This window comes from Cornus florida, unplaced genomic scaffold, assembly GCF_030987335.1.
Source record: "Cornus florida cultivar Cherokee Brave unplaced genomic scaffold, ASM3098733v1 CherokeeBrave_3.0.0_Hap2_Chr02, whole genome shotgun sequence".
NCBI lineage: Eukaryota > Viridiplantae > Streptophyta > Magnoliopsida > Cornales > Cornaceae > Cornus > Cornus florida.
Window position 1 is genome coordinate 4,033,054 of NW_026775572.1, and position 12,140 is coordinate 4,045,193.

Sequence of the window (12,140 nt, forward strand, 5' to 3'; positions counted from 1 at the left end):
AATTTCAGGTGTTCTTTAAGTCATATATTGCAATTGAGAATCCACAAAATGCCTATGGAATTTCAAAATATCTCCCAATTAAATACATGTATTGTTGGTTTGATATAATATGAATGCTTCTTTGCCAATAAATCTTTAAAAAGCAGGCTTCGTAACATAATTGGATCCCTTGGGTTTAGGTTTTTATACGATGAGTTGAGTGATACTAGACTGAACATCAAAATCTTGCACAATACTGTGACTGACCCAAATTTTCAAAAGTGAATGACAGGTCTTTTAATATAAACAAATTTGAAGACCTGTCAGAAAATTTTGGGTCAATCACATTAATTAGAAGTGGGCAGTGGGGGCCATAAAGATTTGATAAAAAATTCAGAGAAACTAGGCTGGGTTTGTACTATAAAAATAATTTTCTTTTCCCGAAAAATTAAAAATTAAAAACGGTATAAAAAATTCTGCTTGATTCAGTTTTTTTTAAATTCAGTTATAAAAATGTCTGTTTTCAGAAAACAATCTTTTATAATTCTCTTAAAATTATTCTCTATTTTATGAATTTTTGAAAATTATTTTTATGGTTATAAATCAAGCATGCTCTAAATATCCTATATTGAGTTTTTGAAAATGTTATCGACTTCATTATCTACATAAACATAAACACAAACACGTAAAAAAACATTTTACCATCCTATGTAACATAACTCTTTAAAAGTAAGTTAAGTGCACGCGTTAGAGACAGTACTCTGACGATGATAGCGAATATGTTTTACCATTCTAGCGGCTTTGCTGATCAATTATCAATTTTATGCCAAGAAAGAAAACTAATTAAGTATGCAAATATCCGTTCATCAGAAGTAAATACTAATGCACTAATATGCCAGTAAAATTATTCAATTTATGCACATCAAGTAAACACAAAGCAAGATATTTAGTAATCAACCACAAAACCATCAGTAAGCAAAATATTCATAAAAATATAAATTTTCCATGTTATTTTAGATGCAAGAACCACATTGCCTATACAATAAGGGGGACAAATGATTAATATAAAATATTGTACCAAATCAATGCAATACCATATTTACTAAAAAAGTACAAGGAGGAAAATCTTTTAATGTTTTCAAGTAGAAGATTACAACTTACTTTGTTGATTGTTAGAGGGTGGTACATCTACCCTTCGCCCTCTGACTCGTCTACAATACTCTATAGGAAATCGAACCATCAATGGTTTCAACCACCAACCGATTCAAGCGTACGAGCAGCAACAGATAAGACCTTGCTTTAGGCCCTGCAATGACAAAATAGCACCAAACAAGAGAAATTTGAGCCACAAAACCTTGCCTATTTCCCAAAGGAATGGGATCGGCCACATAAATTCTATTTCTCCATTCTATTCTATTATTTGCCATTTCTCCTTTAATATTTTGTTTTTTTGAAGTCATTTCATGTAAGTTTTGGTTGGTGTCACTGTCTCTTACCTTCTATACAAACTACTCTTCCCTTTTCTAATATTTATTTTGAGCCACTGCCCACTAGTCTATCACCTTCTACCTTTGTTATTTTACTGGGCAATTTCCGTACAAATTTTCATCAACCATTTTCTCTTTTCCTAAAAGGACTCCTAATTATCCTCATTCTTGAAGATAAATATACAAGTGTATTTCCATTGGTTACTTCTACTCAAACCCGAGTTTTAGCTTACACTGTTACCAACCTCCTACTAGTGTATTCCACCTATCTTTTCCAAGTATTTAAGTAATTCAATTGAGACAATGATATTTTACTTGCAGATCACCATGCATGCTGTTAGTAGAACTCTGAATAAACTTCTATTATAATTAATCAACAGATCAATATCACACCACCCGAGTGGACATGGCTTGGAGATCTAATTACTGATTGAGTGATTCTTGGCTAAAGCTCAAGTTCACAAACACTACGTATGCGTGACAGGTCAAGCTCGTACATGAAGGCTTTCGCAAATGTGCAGACCATTGACAAGGAAGGCATTTATCATCCAGCAAATTCATTATTTTATCGAAAACCAGCATTGTGCTGATCATGCACAATGAATGTTATAAAAACAAGCTACAAGAATACCTTCAAGATACATACCTAACCCCAGCAAAGCAAGTTCACTTTGGAGGAAGAAGTTTCCTCCCTCTGTTTTTACCTGTTCCCTCAGGCTTGAATTCATCTTCTCAACAGCAGCCAGCAGATCCTGCAAAAGTTACGATTTGGAAATTTGTTCAAGAAAACACCGCAATAAAGAAAGAAATTTAAGCGCTCCATATGATGCTCGCAGGAGGGGTAAAAAGAATGAATGTGAGGAAACTAAAATGCTCAAATATAACTCTCTTTCTCTAGCATTTTCCTTTAATTCAATTCTTCAGACAACCAGACAGAGAGTAACCAATTGACTACAAAATCATTTTTCATAAGGATCGTTAAAAGAAAGAAAATATATATTTTTTGGGCTTAAAAACTAAATGCCAAATCAGACATTTTAATGACAAGGAATTACCTGAACAGATGTAATCATTTATAGTTGTGCTACAAAAAATGTGTACAAATTCTAATATTACAAGCATTATAATATATGAGGCTTTCATGTCTAGAAACATAAGTAATGAATGTCAAGTTGTAAGAGTATTGAGTTTATCGGTCAATTGTAATGGGAGATAACTATTGAGGTAGTAAATTTTTACCCAACAATTATAACCTTCTAAAAACTAGCTAATACATATGTTTACATTTAATTATATTTAGAATTACTAGAATTGTGTTGCTTGAGGCACCAGAACTCTTATTGCCAAGGAGAATAAAATTATTGTTACGTAAAAACATTTGGCAGTTTCAAAATCAGATTTAGCAAACACAAGTCCACTTTTTAACACAGGTTTAAACATCAACATTAGCTGGATGCCAACTTTAATATTAATAGACAAGATAGTCGTGTCCAATAACTTATCAAAACAAACTACCATTCCCACTTTATTGTACGTATGGTAACAGTTCCCTATAAAATGAAATAGTGCCTTTAAAGCTCTTGTAAGGACAGCAACTCTTCTAATAACATGAAGTAATCACACATTATGATCTCAAAATGTTAAAATAATTAGTTTTCAATACTCAGTAAATTGCCTAAGGTAATCTAACACTTTCAAAGAGCTTCCAAAATTATATCAAAACCATTACCTTAGTTGAAACTGCCAGAAAAGAAATATGCAAAATTAACCTTCTATACGCAGAGTCATATTATTGGACATTAATTGTTAAAGAAGTCATTTGCATCATTAAGGTTCACTGTGTTTTGCTGATTAAAATTTAGGGTACATTCTTGGTGGATCACATTGAAAATCTAAACCATCCTTTCTATGAAAATATGAATCAACTTTAAACAACAGTTGCATCAAAAGGAACAAAAATAACTTTTACCTCCCATGAGGCAAGACTTTTCATATATGAAGGAAGATCTTCATAATCATTTTCAGAAATACTTATCGTGGGCTTTAGAGCACCAGACTTTGTTGGTTCTCTCAAACACATATCTGGGCTATCAATCATCTTTTTAGCTGCATAGAGAAAGTGAGGGCATTAGTATAGAGAACAAAAGGCAATTTTCATTATATGTATGAAATAAATTTGATCTGTTCTTTAGTGAATGTTCAATCTTTCATTGTCATTTGTGAAATGGCGTGTTCTTTTTTCCCCTACAATGGCTCCCTTCATGACAAGGCATTCTATGATCACTTGTGCAAGCCACCGTTAAGCCATTTAAAGTAACGACCCACTCCACCACATGGTATGATATTGTCTGCTTTGGGCCTGAGCCCGCATGGTTTTACTCTTGGGCTTCACCCCAAAAGGCCTAATACTAATTGGAGATGATGCACTTACATATAAGTACTTCACCTTTCCTCTACCCAGGCGATGTGGGACTTGTGCACCCGTAGCTCGCGAGTGTGGTAGCCTGACAGTCTCTTGCACCCGCCCACGGCACACCCGCCCACAAGGTCATCACAATCCACCCCCCTTGGAGGCCCGACGTCCCCGTCGGCACACTTTCGGCTGGGTCAGGCTCTGATACCATTTGTAACTACCCACTCATCCATATGATATTCGAACAAACTCTGATAGCATGATAGTCATGGAGTTCTGAAGCAAAATTTGTGGTCATAAAAAATGGAATCAACTAACCTTCCGATGCTATAGTGGCAAGACAAACATCCGAAAGTCCAAGATCCTGTAAACTCAATGAATCCTCAAATCTAACAAATGTTAAGAAATACAAATGATCAGCACATCCAAAACATACATCAGTACAATGAACTAATAGCTAAAAATCATAACCTTTCAAGAAATCTCTTGTTAATTGAGTTCACTATATCCATGACAATGTGAGACAAACCCCTAAAACAAGCACGAGTAAAAAATGTGCCAAACAAATACACAAATATCATCATCAGCCCTCTTAATCAAATATATTTTACTTTAAAACTCAATTCGTGTACAATACCACGATAAACATTTTTAAATATGAGTTCTTACAATTTTCACATTAAAGTAGCATTTCTGAAAAGTGAGAATTCCAACACCAACTAGGCCAAGTAGTTGCACATCTGAGAGTAGAGGTAAACTATACTCGGGTCTCAAACAATGAAAAAAATAAGAGTCAAACAATTTCAGTACCGGGTTCGCTGCGGTTTTCAGAAACAAGTTCTCTGAGACATGTATTTTGAAAACATTGAACATCCTGAGAACAAAGCACTCAATTATTTTAGTAATTCTGCCTAGAAAACAGAAAACATGAATAGAAGAAACATCATGCTGAATTTCTGATAATTCTGAAAAATAGACCCATTTAACTCTACTCCAAAATAACAAAAACTATCTATTAGGGGGGCGAATTTGTTTGAACCTATTTTTTTGTTTTTTATAACTCCACTAACAGAAAACTGTTTCTAAGAAATTTCCCTAACATAGAAGGATACAACGGGTCCTCGTGGACAGTCTTCAAGTCTAATTCGAGTGGAATCGATGAATCATCACAGACCTCATCGTTTTCAACTTTGTCAATTTCTAGGGCAAAGAAAAATAAAAGTAATTGCATGAATAAATATGAACAAAATTTCCAGAAAACCGAAGAAATTTTGGGGCTATGTAGAGAAATTACCAGGGACGTAACCGAAACTCCTGAGTCGATCTTCAAGCTCGACAAGATCACTCTCAGTCTTCTTGTACACTTCATTGCAGTGACCCAAAAGCTCCTCGAATGAGACGGTCCCAAACGACATCGACTCCAGCAGGTTGAGATCGCCGCTGGTGGAAGACACTCGATTGTTTAGACGCTGTACGTAGGTCGACGAAGCAGAATCTGAAAAAAGATTCGACAAAAATATTCAAAGACGATAAATGTAAATGTAACTTCGAAAGAGTTAACGAACCTGTTTGGTCGCAGAGAAATTGAAGGAAAATAGGGGAAAAAACAAGGTCGTAAAAGAGTATAAGACACAGACAGATTTGATTGATGGTTACCGAGAGGGATTGGGCGGCGTTCAATGGATTGCTTGAGAGCATCGCAACTGCTCTGAAGGTGGTTACAGAAACCAGCTAGGGTTTTGCAGAACATCGCTATTGAAGCGTCCATTTCTCTCTCTCTCTCTCTCAAAATTTTCTGAACAAAAGCTTCCAAGTCTTGCCGCCTTCCGAAATTTGAAAACCTGAAAACTGACTTTGTATATTTATAAACGTGTTTTCTAACGCACTGCATTCTTATATTACTCTGCGTCATTTCTACGCAATTTAGTACGTCATTTCTACGCATAATAAATATTTAAACCACTTTTTCTTTCTTTATAAAGTCTCAGTCCGGTCCAACTTAAATAATCCACTCATTGATTTTTCTGGGTTGCAAATTTTTACAATTACATAAAACAACGACTCAATCATAAAACATATAGATTGGATGTGTATTAATAGTATATATAATCCAAAATTCATTACCCGTTTTTTTTTTTTGTGAGTCCCACCTTATTGAATCAAATTAGTGGTGGGTTGAAGAAGAAATCAATAAAAAGTTATTTTCTAGCCGCATATTATTGGTTAAAAAAATACTTTAGGTAATGAAAGACAAAGTTTGGAGTATTAGAAATCCCTACATCATGTGTGCTAACTAAACATGCCTTCAGCTAAGCTAAACAAGCCCTAAGGCCTCCCAAATTTCGAAACCCCTCCAAACCCATGCATGAATGATGTCAAATGGAAGCTCTCTTCAAGCTCATCATATTTTCCTTCTTGGCCTTATCTAAAATCTCACTTTAAACCTCTCAATTTCTAGCTTGTATATGTGTATAAGTGTAGATATAGAGAGAGAATGGGAAGAGTTTAGTGAGAGGAGGAAATGCCGAAAATGAGGAGGAAGAAAGAGACTGGTCAAGTCTTCCTAACCCAAATGTGGTATTCCTTATGCCAAGTATCATCCTATCGTGGTTAGTAGCTTTTTGGTAAGTGTCACACCCCCACATTTTTCACGCATAAATTGATCAGGCTTATACACGAAAAACGAGGGATATCAAAAACAATTGGCAATATACAAGCATGGAATGCAAAATGATAATAATAAAAGAATTTAGACAGGAAAGGAACACTAAATAATAAAACATCCATCCATCCTTTATTTAATACAGTACTCCATTACAACTTGGAAATCCTAAGTCAAGGATCCCTAAATATAAACCTGAGAGTTCAACGTCAAAAGTAAATAAAAACTGAAACTGAAGTAATACATAAAACTTCTACCCTGAACTGGATCGTAAGAGTAGATGAGTTCGGATGGTGGTTCCACACTGCTAACCTCAACCTTGGAACGGGTACTGACCGTATCCTGAAATAACAACAATGGTGGGTCAACCCCACGAGCAAGTCCTCTCTACTGTAACCCAAATCAAAGAATCAAATAAATTAATCATTATGAATTGGAGGAGTACTATATCTGTATACATCCTAAGGGAACTACCCAATGTATAATATGACCTCAACCAGAATAGACGGTGATCACTTAGACTCACACTAGGTGGTTAAGTGTCTCCTTTCCCTACCCAGGAAATCAGCTATTATACATGGTACACGGTACTGACAACACAGACTGTAAAGACTACACAGTAGTAACGCATCTCCATGTACAAATGAATATACTGAGCATATCAATTAGGCAACACATGCCAATAATAATAAACCACATATCCCGACAGCCACACATCTGTCTATCGCAACGAATGCATAAAGTATAAATGAGTCTCAACTTATTAGCCAGCTCACATGGTTCTATAGGGCAACATATCCATATAATATAAATGTGACATAATTTAAACAGTCCATTTATTCTCTGAAATGCACACAGCATAATAATCATGGTTTATATATGATTAACAGTATAAACATCCCATAATATAAAATGGATAATTTATATGACTAAAACCATGACATTATTTAATTTAAAAGCAATGATTAATACCATTTAATAAAATAATAACACCATCTATATTTAACAATGTCGTTAAATGAATCACAGTCATATCCGTACTGAAACGCGCCAATAAATGTTTAGAACAGATTAATCAGCCATAATAATACTTAACGGGTAATAAAATAATAATTTCGTGACCCGTTAAACCCGTAACTACCAACACAGGCCTTAAAACTCCAAGTTTAAGGTTCTTGAATTGACAAAACAGACCTTAGGGGTATTCTGGTAATTTCTAGCAGCTGACAGGGCCCCTCACGCGCCCCCACGCGTCGCCCTAAGATCCCCCACGCGCAGCCCAACCTTTCCCACTCTCCCACGCGCCTCCACGCGCGTCTGGCATCAGCCACGCGCGCGCACGCTCTCCCACGCGCGCGTTTAAATCTCCTACAGATGTGGCACCTCCTGGTTGGTTGGCTGTATTGACTTGCTGTGGGTGCGCTACACAAGATCACTTCATCTCATCTCACCTAATCCAAGGGTCAATGATCCGGGTGTACCGCGGTAACATGGACCGCGATGCACTGGATCAATCAGATTCATCTAAGGCCCAGGATGCGCGCGAACGCTACCCTAAAGTACGCCGCATCACACCGGATCACTCCAGTCATCTCCCCCACATCCGGTGGCCGGAAACCTCGCCGGAGTCTCGCCGGAAATTGCAGAAAAGCCCCGGAAAAATCTAGAAAATTTTTAAAAAAATCCCTAAAGACTTATTTAATTATTTTCAGCCTTTAATAATTTCATAGGATAATAAATAAATATATACCATCCCATAAAATTAAATTTTCATTAATTTAATAAACTAAAATTAATAATTTATTAACCTCATAACCTGGTCTCTATGCATATAAATAAACTAAACAATTAATTTATTAATTCAAAGGGGAAAAATAGATAATAACTTGCCTTTAGGATTTAAAATAAATCCGCCGGTTGCGCGTAATCGGGTAAAATCGCCTACACCGGTACAGACTCCCTTCTTTCTCTCTCTTCCTTTCACTCTTATCAAGTAACTCACAATTACTTATTTCTCTTCTTCCTCCGTGAATCCTCAACCCAAAAATAGCTAACTTCTATATATAACTAATTTATATAATTTAAATATTACAAATATCTACTTATCATTACTTCCTTAACTTCCCCATCCTCTCACCTATAATCCATTAAGCCTAATGCCCCAAAGTCCTCTATTTCACATAAATGAAAGTTTCATTTCAAACATACATCATGACTTTGGCTTAATAATATTATTATTATTATTTCCACAATATTATTATATTCTTATTATATTCTAATTATTATTATATTATTATTATTCTTATATTCTAATTTTTTTATAAAACATAATCCATAAAATATAAATACTAACCTTAGGATAGGTAGAGCACATAAAAACGTAATATACAGAGCACGATAAAATATTATTTTATTATTTATTATTCTTACTTTATATTATTATAAAACACAAATAAATAAAATATAAAAATTAGCATTATAATACGTAGTGCACATAATCAACATTTCACGCACAAATAATTAATTTAATAATCTAACATTAAAAGATGAATAAACCTACACATTATAATATTAATTTAAATAATCACTTCCAAAATTACGGGGTATTACAGTAAGTTACTCCTTTGCCCTTTCCCTTCACAAGCAATGCCATCCAAGTCCCTAAATATCTCCTCTAATATGTAGATAAATGTATATGTATATGTAGGTGAAATGCCAATAACACCCCTCAATAAAAATGGCAAAACCGAGAGAAGTTCTCGAGCCCGGAAATCATCCCGACTTTTAAAAAATTCTAAAAATAATCTCGTCACCTCTAAATGATTTAAAATAATTAAAATACACTTCTAAAACTCTCGGCTCAAGCAAATTACCAAAGCAAACCTTAGGGCCTGCATGGCACACAAAACGAGGCATAAAAAATAATTCAAAAAATTCAAAAAAATCCAGAAAAATCCGGGACATTACAGACCCATACCAAGTCGTTGGCGTCCAATGCTGTGAATGCTCTCGCCAAATCCTTCATGAGCGAGTTCAGCGACTTGGGTCGGTTGATCGCCACGTAGGTGATCCCGTTCGTTTGCGGGTCACGAGTATCAAATTCTCGGGTGACGAATTGTCCATTTGTTGTTTACAATATCGTTGTAACACCCCCAACATTTTCCACGCATAAGTTGATCAGGCTTATACACGAAAAACGAGGGATATCAAAAACAATTGGCAATATACAAGCATAGAATACAAAATGATGATAAATAAAGAATTTAGAGAGGAAAGGAACACTAAACAATACAACATCCATCCATCCTTTATTTAATACAGTACTCCATTACAACTTGGAAATCCTATGTCAAGGATCCCTAAATATAAACCTGAGAGTTCAACGTCAAAAGTAAATAAAAACTGAAACTGAAGTAATACATAAAACTTCTACCCTGAACTGGATCGTAAGAGTAGATGAGTTCGGATGGTGGTCCCTCACTGCTAACCTCAACCTTGGAACGGGTACTGACCGTATCCTGAAATAACAACAATGGTGGGTCAACCCCACGAGCAAGTCCTCTCTACTATGACCCAAATCAGATAATCAAATAAATTAATCATTATGAATCGGACGAGTACTGTATTTGCATACATCCTAAGGGAACTATCCAATGTATAACATGACCTCAACCAGAATAGACGGTGATCACTTAGACTTCACTAGGTGGTTAAGTGTCGCCTTTCCCTACCCGAGAAATCAGCTATTATACATGGTGCACGATACTGACAACACAGACTATAACGAACTACACAGTGATGACACCTCTCAATGTACTGATGAATATACTGAGTATATCAATTAGGCAACACATGCCAACAATATTAATAAATATACCGAGTATGTCAATTAGGCAACACATGCCAATAATATTAAACCACATACCCTGACAGCCACACATCTGTCTATCGCAACGAATGCATAAGGTATAAATGAGTCTAAACTTATTAACCAGCTCACATGGTTCTATATGGCAACACATCCATATAATATAAATGCGACATAATTAAACAGTCCATTTATTTCCTAAAATGCACACAGCATAATAATCATGGTTTATATATCATTTAACCGTATAAACATCCCACAAGATATCATGGATAATTTATATGACTAAAACCATGACATTATTTAATTTAACAGTAATGTTTGATACCATTTAATAAGATAATAACACTATTTATATTTAACAATGTCGTTAAATAAATCACATTAATATCCGTACTGTAAACGAGCCAATACATGCTTAGAAAAGATTAATCGGCCATAAGAATAAGTAACGGGTATTAAAATAATAATTTCGTGGCCCGTTAAACCCGTAAATACCAACACAGTACCTAAAAATCCAAGTTTAAGGTTCTGGAATTTACAAAACAGGCCCTAGGGGTATTCTGGTAATTTCCAGCAGCTGACATGGCCCCTCACGCGCCCCCACGCGCCGCCCTAAACTCCCCCACGCGCAGCCCTATGTTTTCCACTCTCTCACGCGCGCACACGCGCCTCCACGCGCGTCTGGCATCAGCCACGCGCGCGCACGCGCTCCCATGCGCGCGTTGATGGCTTCTTGCTGACGCGGCGTCCTCCGGTTGGTTGGCTGCATCATCTTTCCTATATGCGCGCCACACCGGATCAATCCACCTATGCTCTTTTCATCATGTGGCTGATGATTAGCGTGCACCATCATATGGTGTCCCGCGCTACACCGAATCAATCTAAGGATTCACAGCCTATCTAACGGCTGCTGATCCATGCGCATGCTTGTTACAATACACCGCAACACACCAGATAACTCCGGTCACCTTCCTCACTGCCGGTGGCCGGAAAACTCGCCGGAGTCTCGCCGAAAATTGCAGAAAAGCCCCGGAAAAATCTAGAAAATTCTAGAAAAATCCCTAAAACCTTATTTAATTATTTTCAGCCATTATTAATTTCATAGGATATTAAATGAATATATACCATCCTATATAATTAAAATTTCATTAATTTAATAAACTAAAATTAATAATTTATTAACCTCCTAACCTGGTCTCTATGCATGAAAATAAACTAAACAATTAATTTATTAATTCAAAGGGGAAAAGTAGATAATAACTTGCCTTTTTGGATTTAAAATAAATCTGCCGGTTACGCGTAGTCGGGTAAATTTCTCCTACACTGGTCCAAGCTCCTTTCTTTCTCTCTCTTCCTTTCCACACTTTTACAATAGCTCATTAAAAGTTATAACTTTTTCTAACTCCCTTCCATTCCTTCTAAGGTAGGCTAGTTAATTTATATACAATTTATATAATATAAATATTACAAATATCTAATTTTGCATTTAACTAACCACATTCCCAACCATATGGCTTCAAGTCTTACCCATAAACATTAATGAAATCCTATCCTAACCTCTAATTTCATCATGACTTATGATTTAATACTATTATGATTATTATAAATATTATTATTATTATTATTATTATTATTATATTATTATTATTATTATTAATAAACTATTATAATAATAATAATAACTATTATTATTAAACTATTATTATTATTATTATTACATAAGAATAC

General features: G+C 35.4%; 1 protein-coding gene and 1 long non-coding RNA gene across 3 annotated transcripts; both read right to left on the reverse strand.

Moving 5' to 3' along the window:
- Window positions 1-988: 988 nt before the first annotated feature.
- LOC132284996 (uncharacterized) lies at window positions 989-5,726 on the reverse strand. Its single transcript, XM_059787156.1, has 7 exons — window positions 5,536-5,726; window positions 5,174-5,374; window positions 4,992-5,079; window positions 4,198-4,268; window positions 3,436-3,572; window positions 2,113-2,218; window positions 989-1,285 (listed from the first exon to the last, which is right to left on the reverse strand). Exons 1-7 carry the CDS (start codon window positions 5,645-5,647, stop codon window positions 1,191-1,193), a joined length of 810 nt encoding a protein of 269 aa, XP_059643139.1. The 5' UTR covers window positions 5,648-5,726; the 3' UTR covers window positions 989-1,190.
- Window positions 5,727-6,651: 925 nt separating this feature from the next.
- Window positions 6,652-10,970, reverse strand: LOC132293185 (uncharacterized). Of its 2 annotated transcripts, XR_009477793.1 has the most exons (3): window positions 9,975-10,970; window positions 9,519-9,723; window positions 6,652-6,883 (listed from the first exon to the last, which is right to left on the reverse strand). It is a non-coding gene; the product is annotated as an uncharacterized LOC132293185 (long non-coding RNA). The 2 variants fall into 2 exon arrangements; XR_009477794.1 differs by lacking the exon at window positions 9,519-9,723.
- Window positions 10,971-12,140: the final 1,170 nt, after the last annotated feature.

Coding starts and splice junctions, on each gene's coding strand:
- LOC132284996 (XM_059787156.1), bottom strand. CDS start 5,647: ATGGACGCTTCAATAGCGATGTTCTGCAAAACCCTAGCTGGTTTCTGT. Junction 4,269..4,991: donor ACTGTCCACGAGGACCCGTT/GTATCCTTCTAT, acceptor AACATTTGTTAG/ATTTGAGGATTCATTGAGTT. Junction 1,286..2,112: donor ACTTGCTTTGCTGGGGTTAG/GTATGTATCTTG, acceptor TTGTCATTGCAG/GGCCTAAAGCAAGGTCTTAT.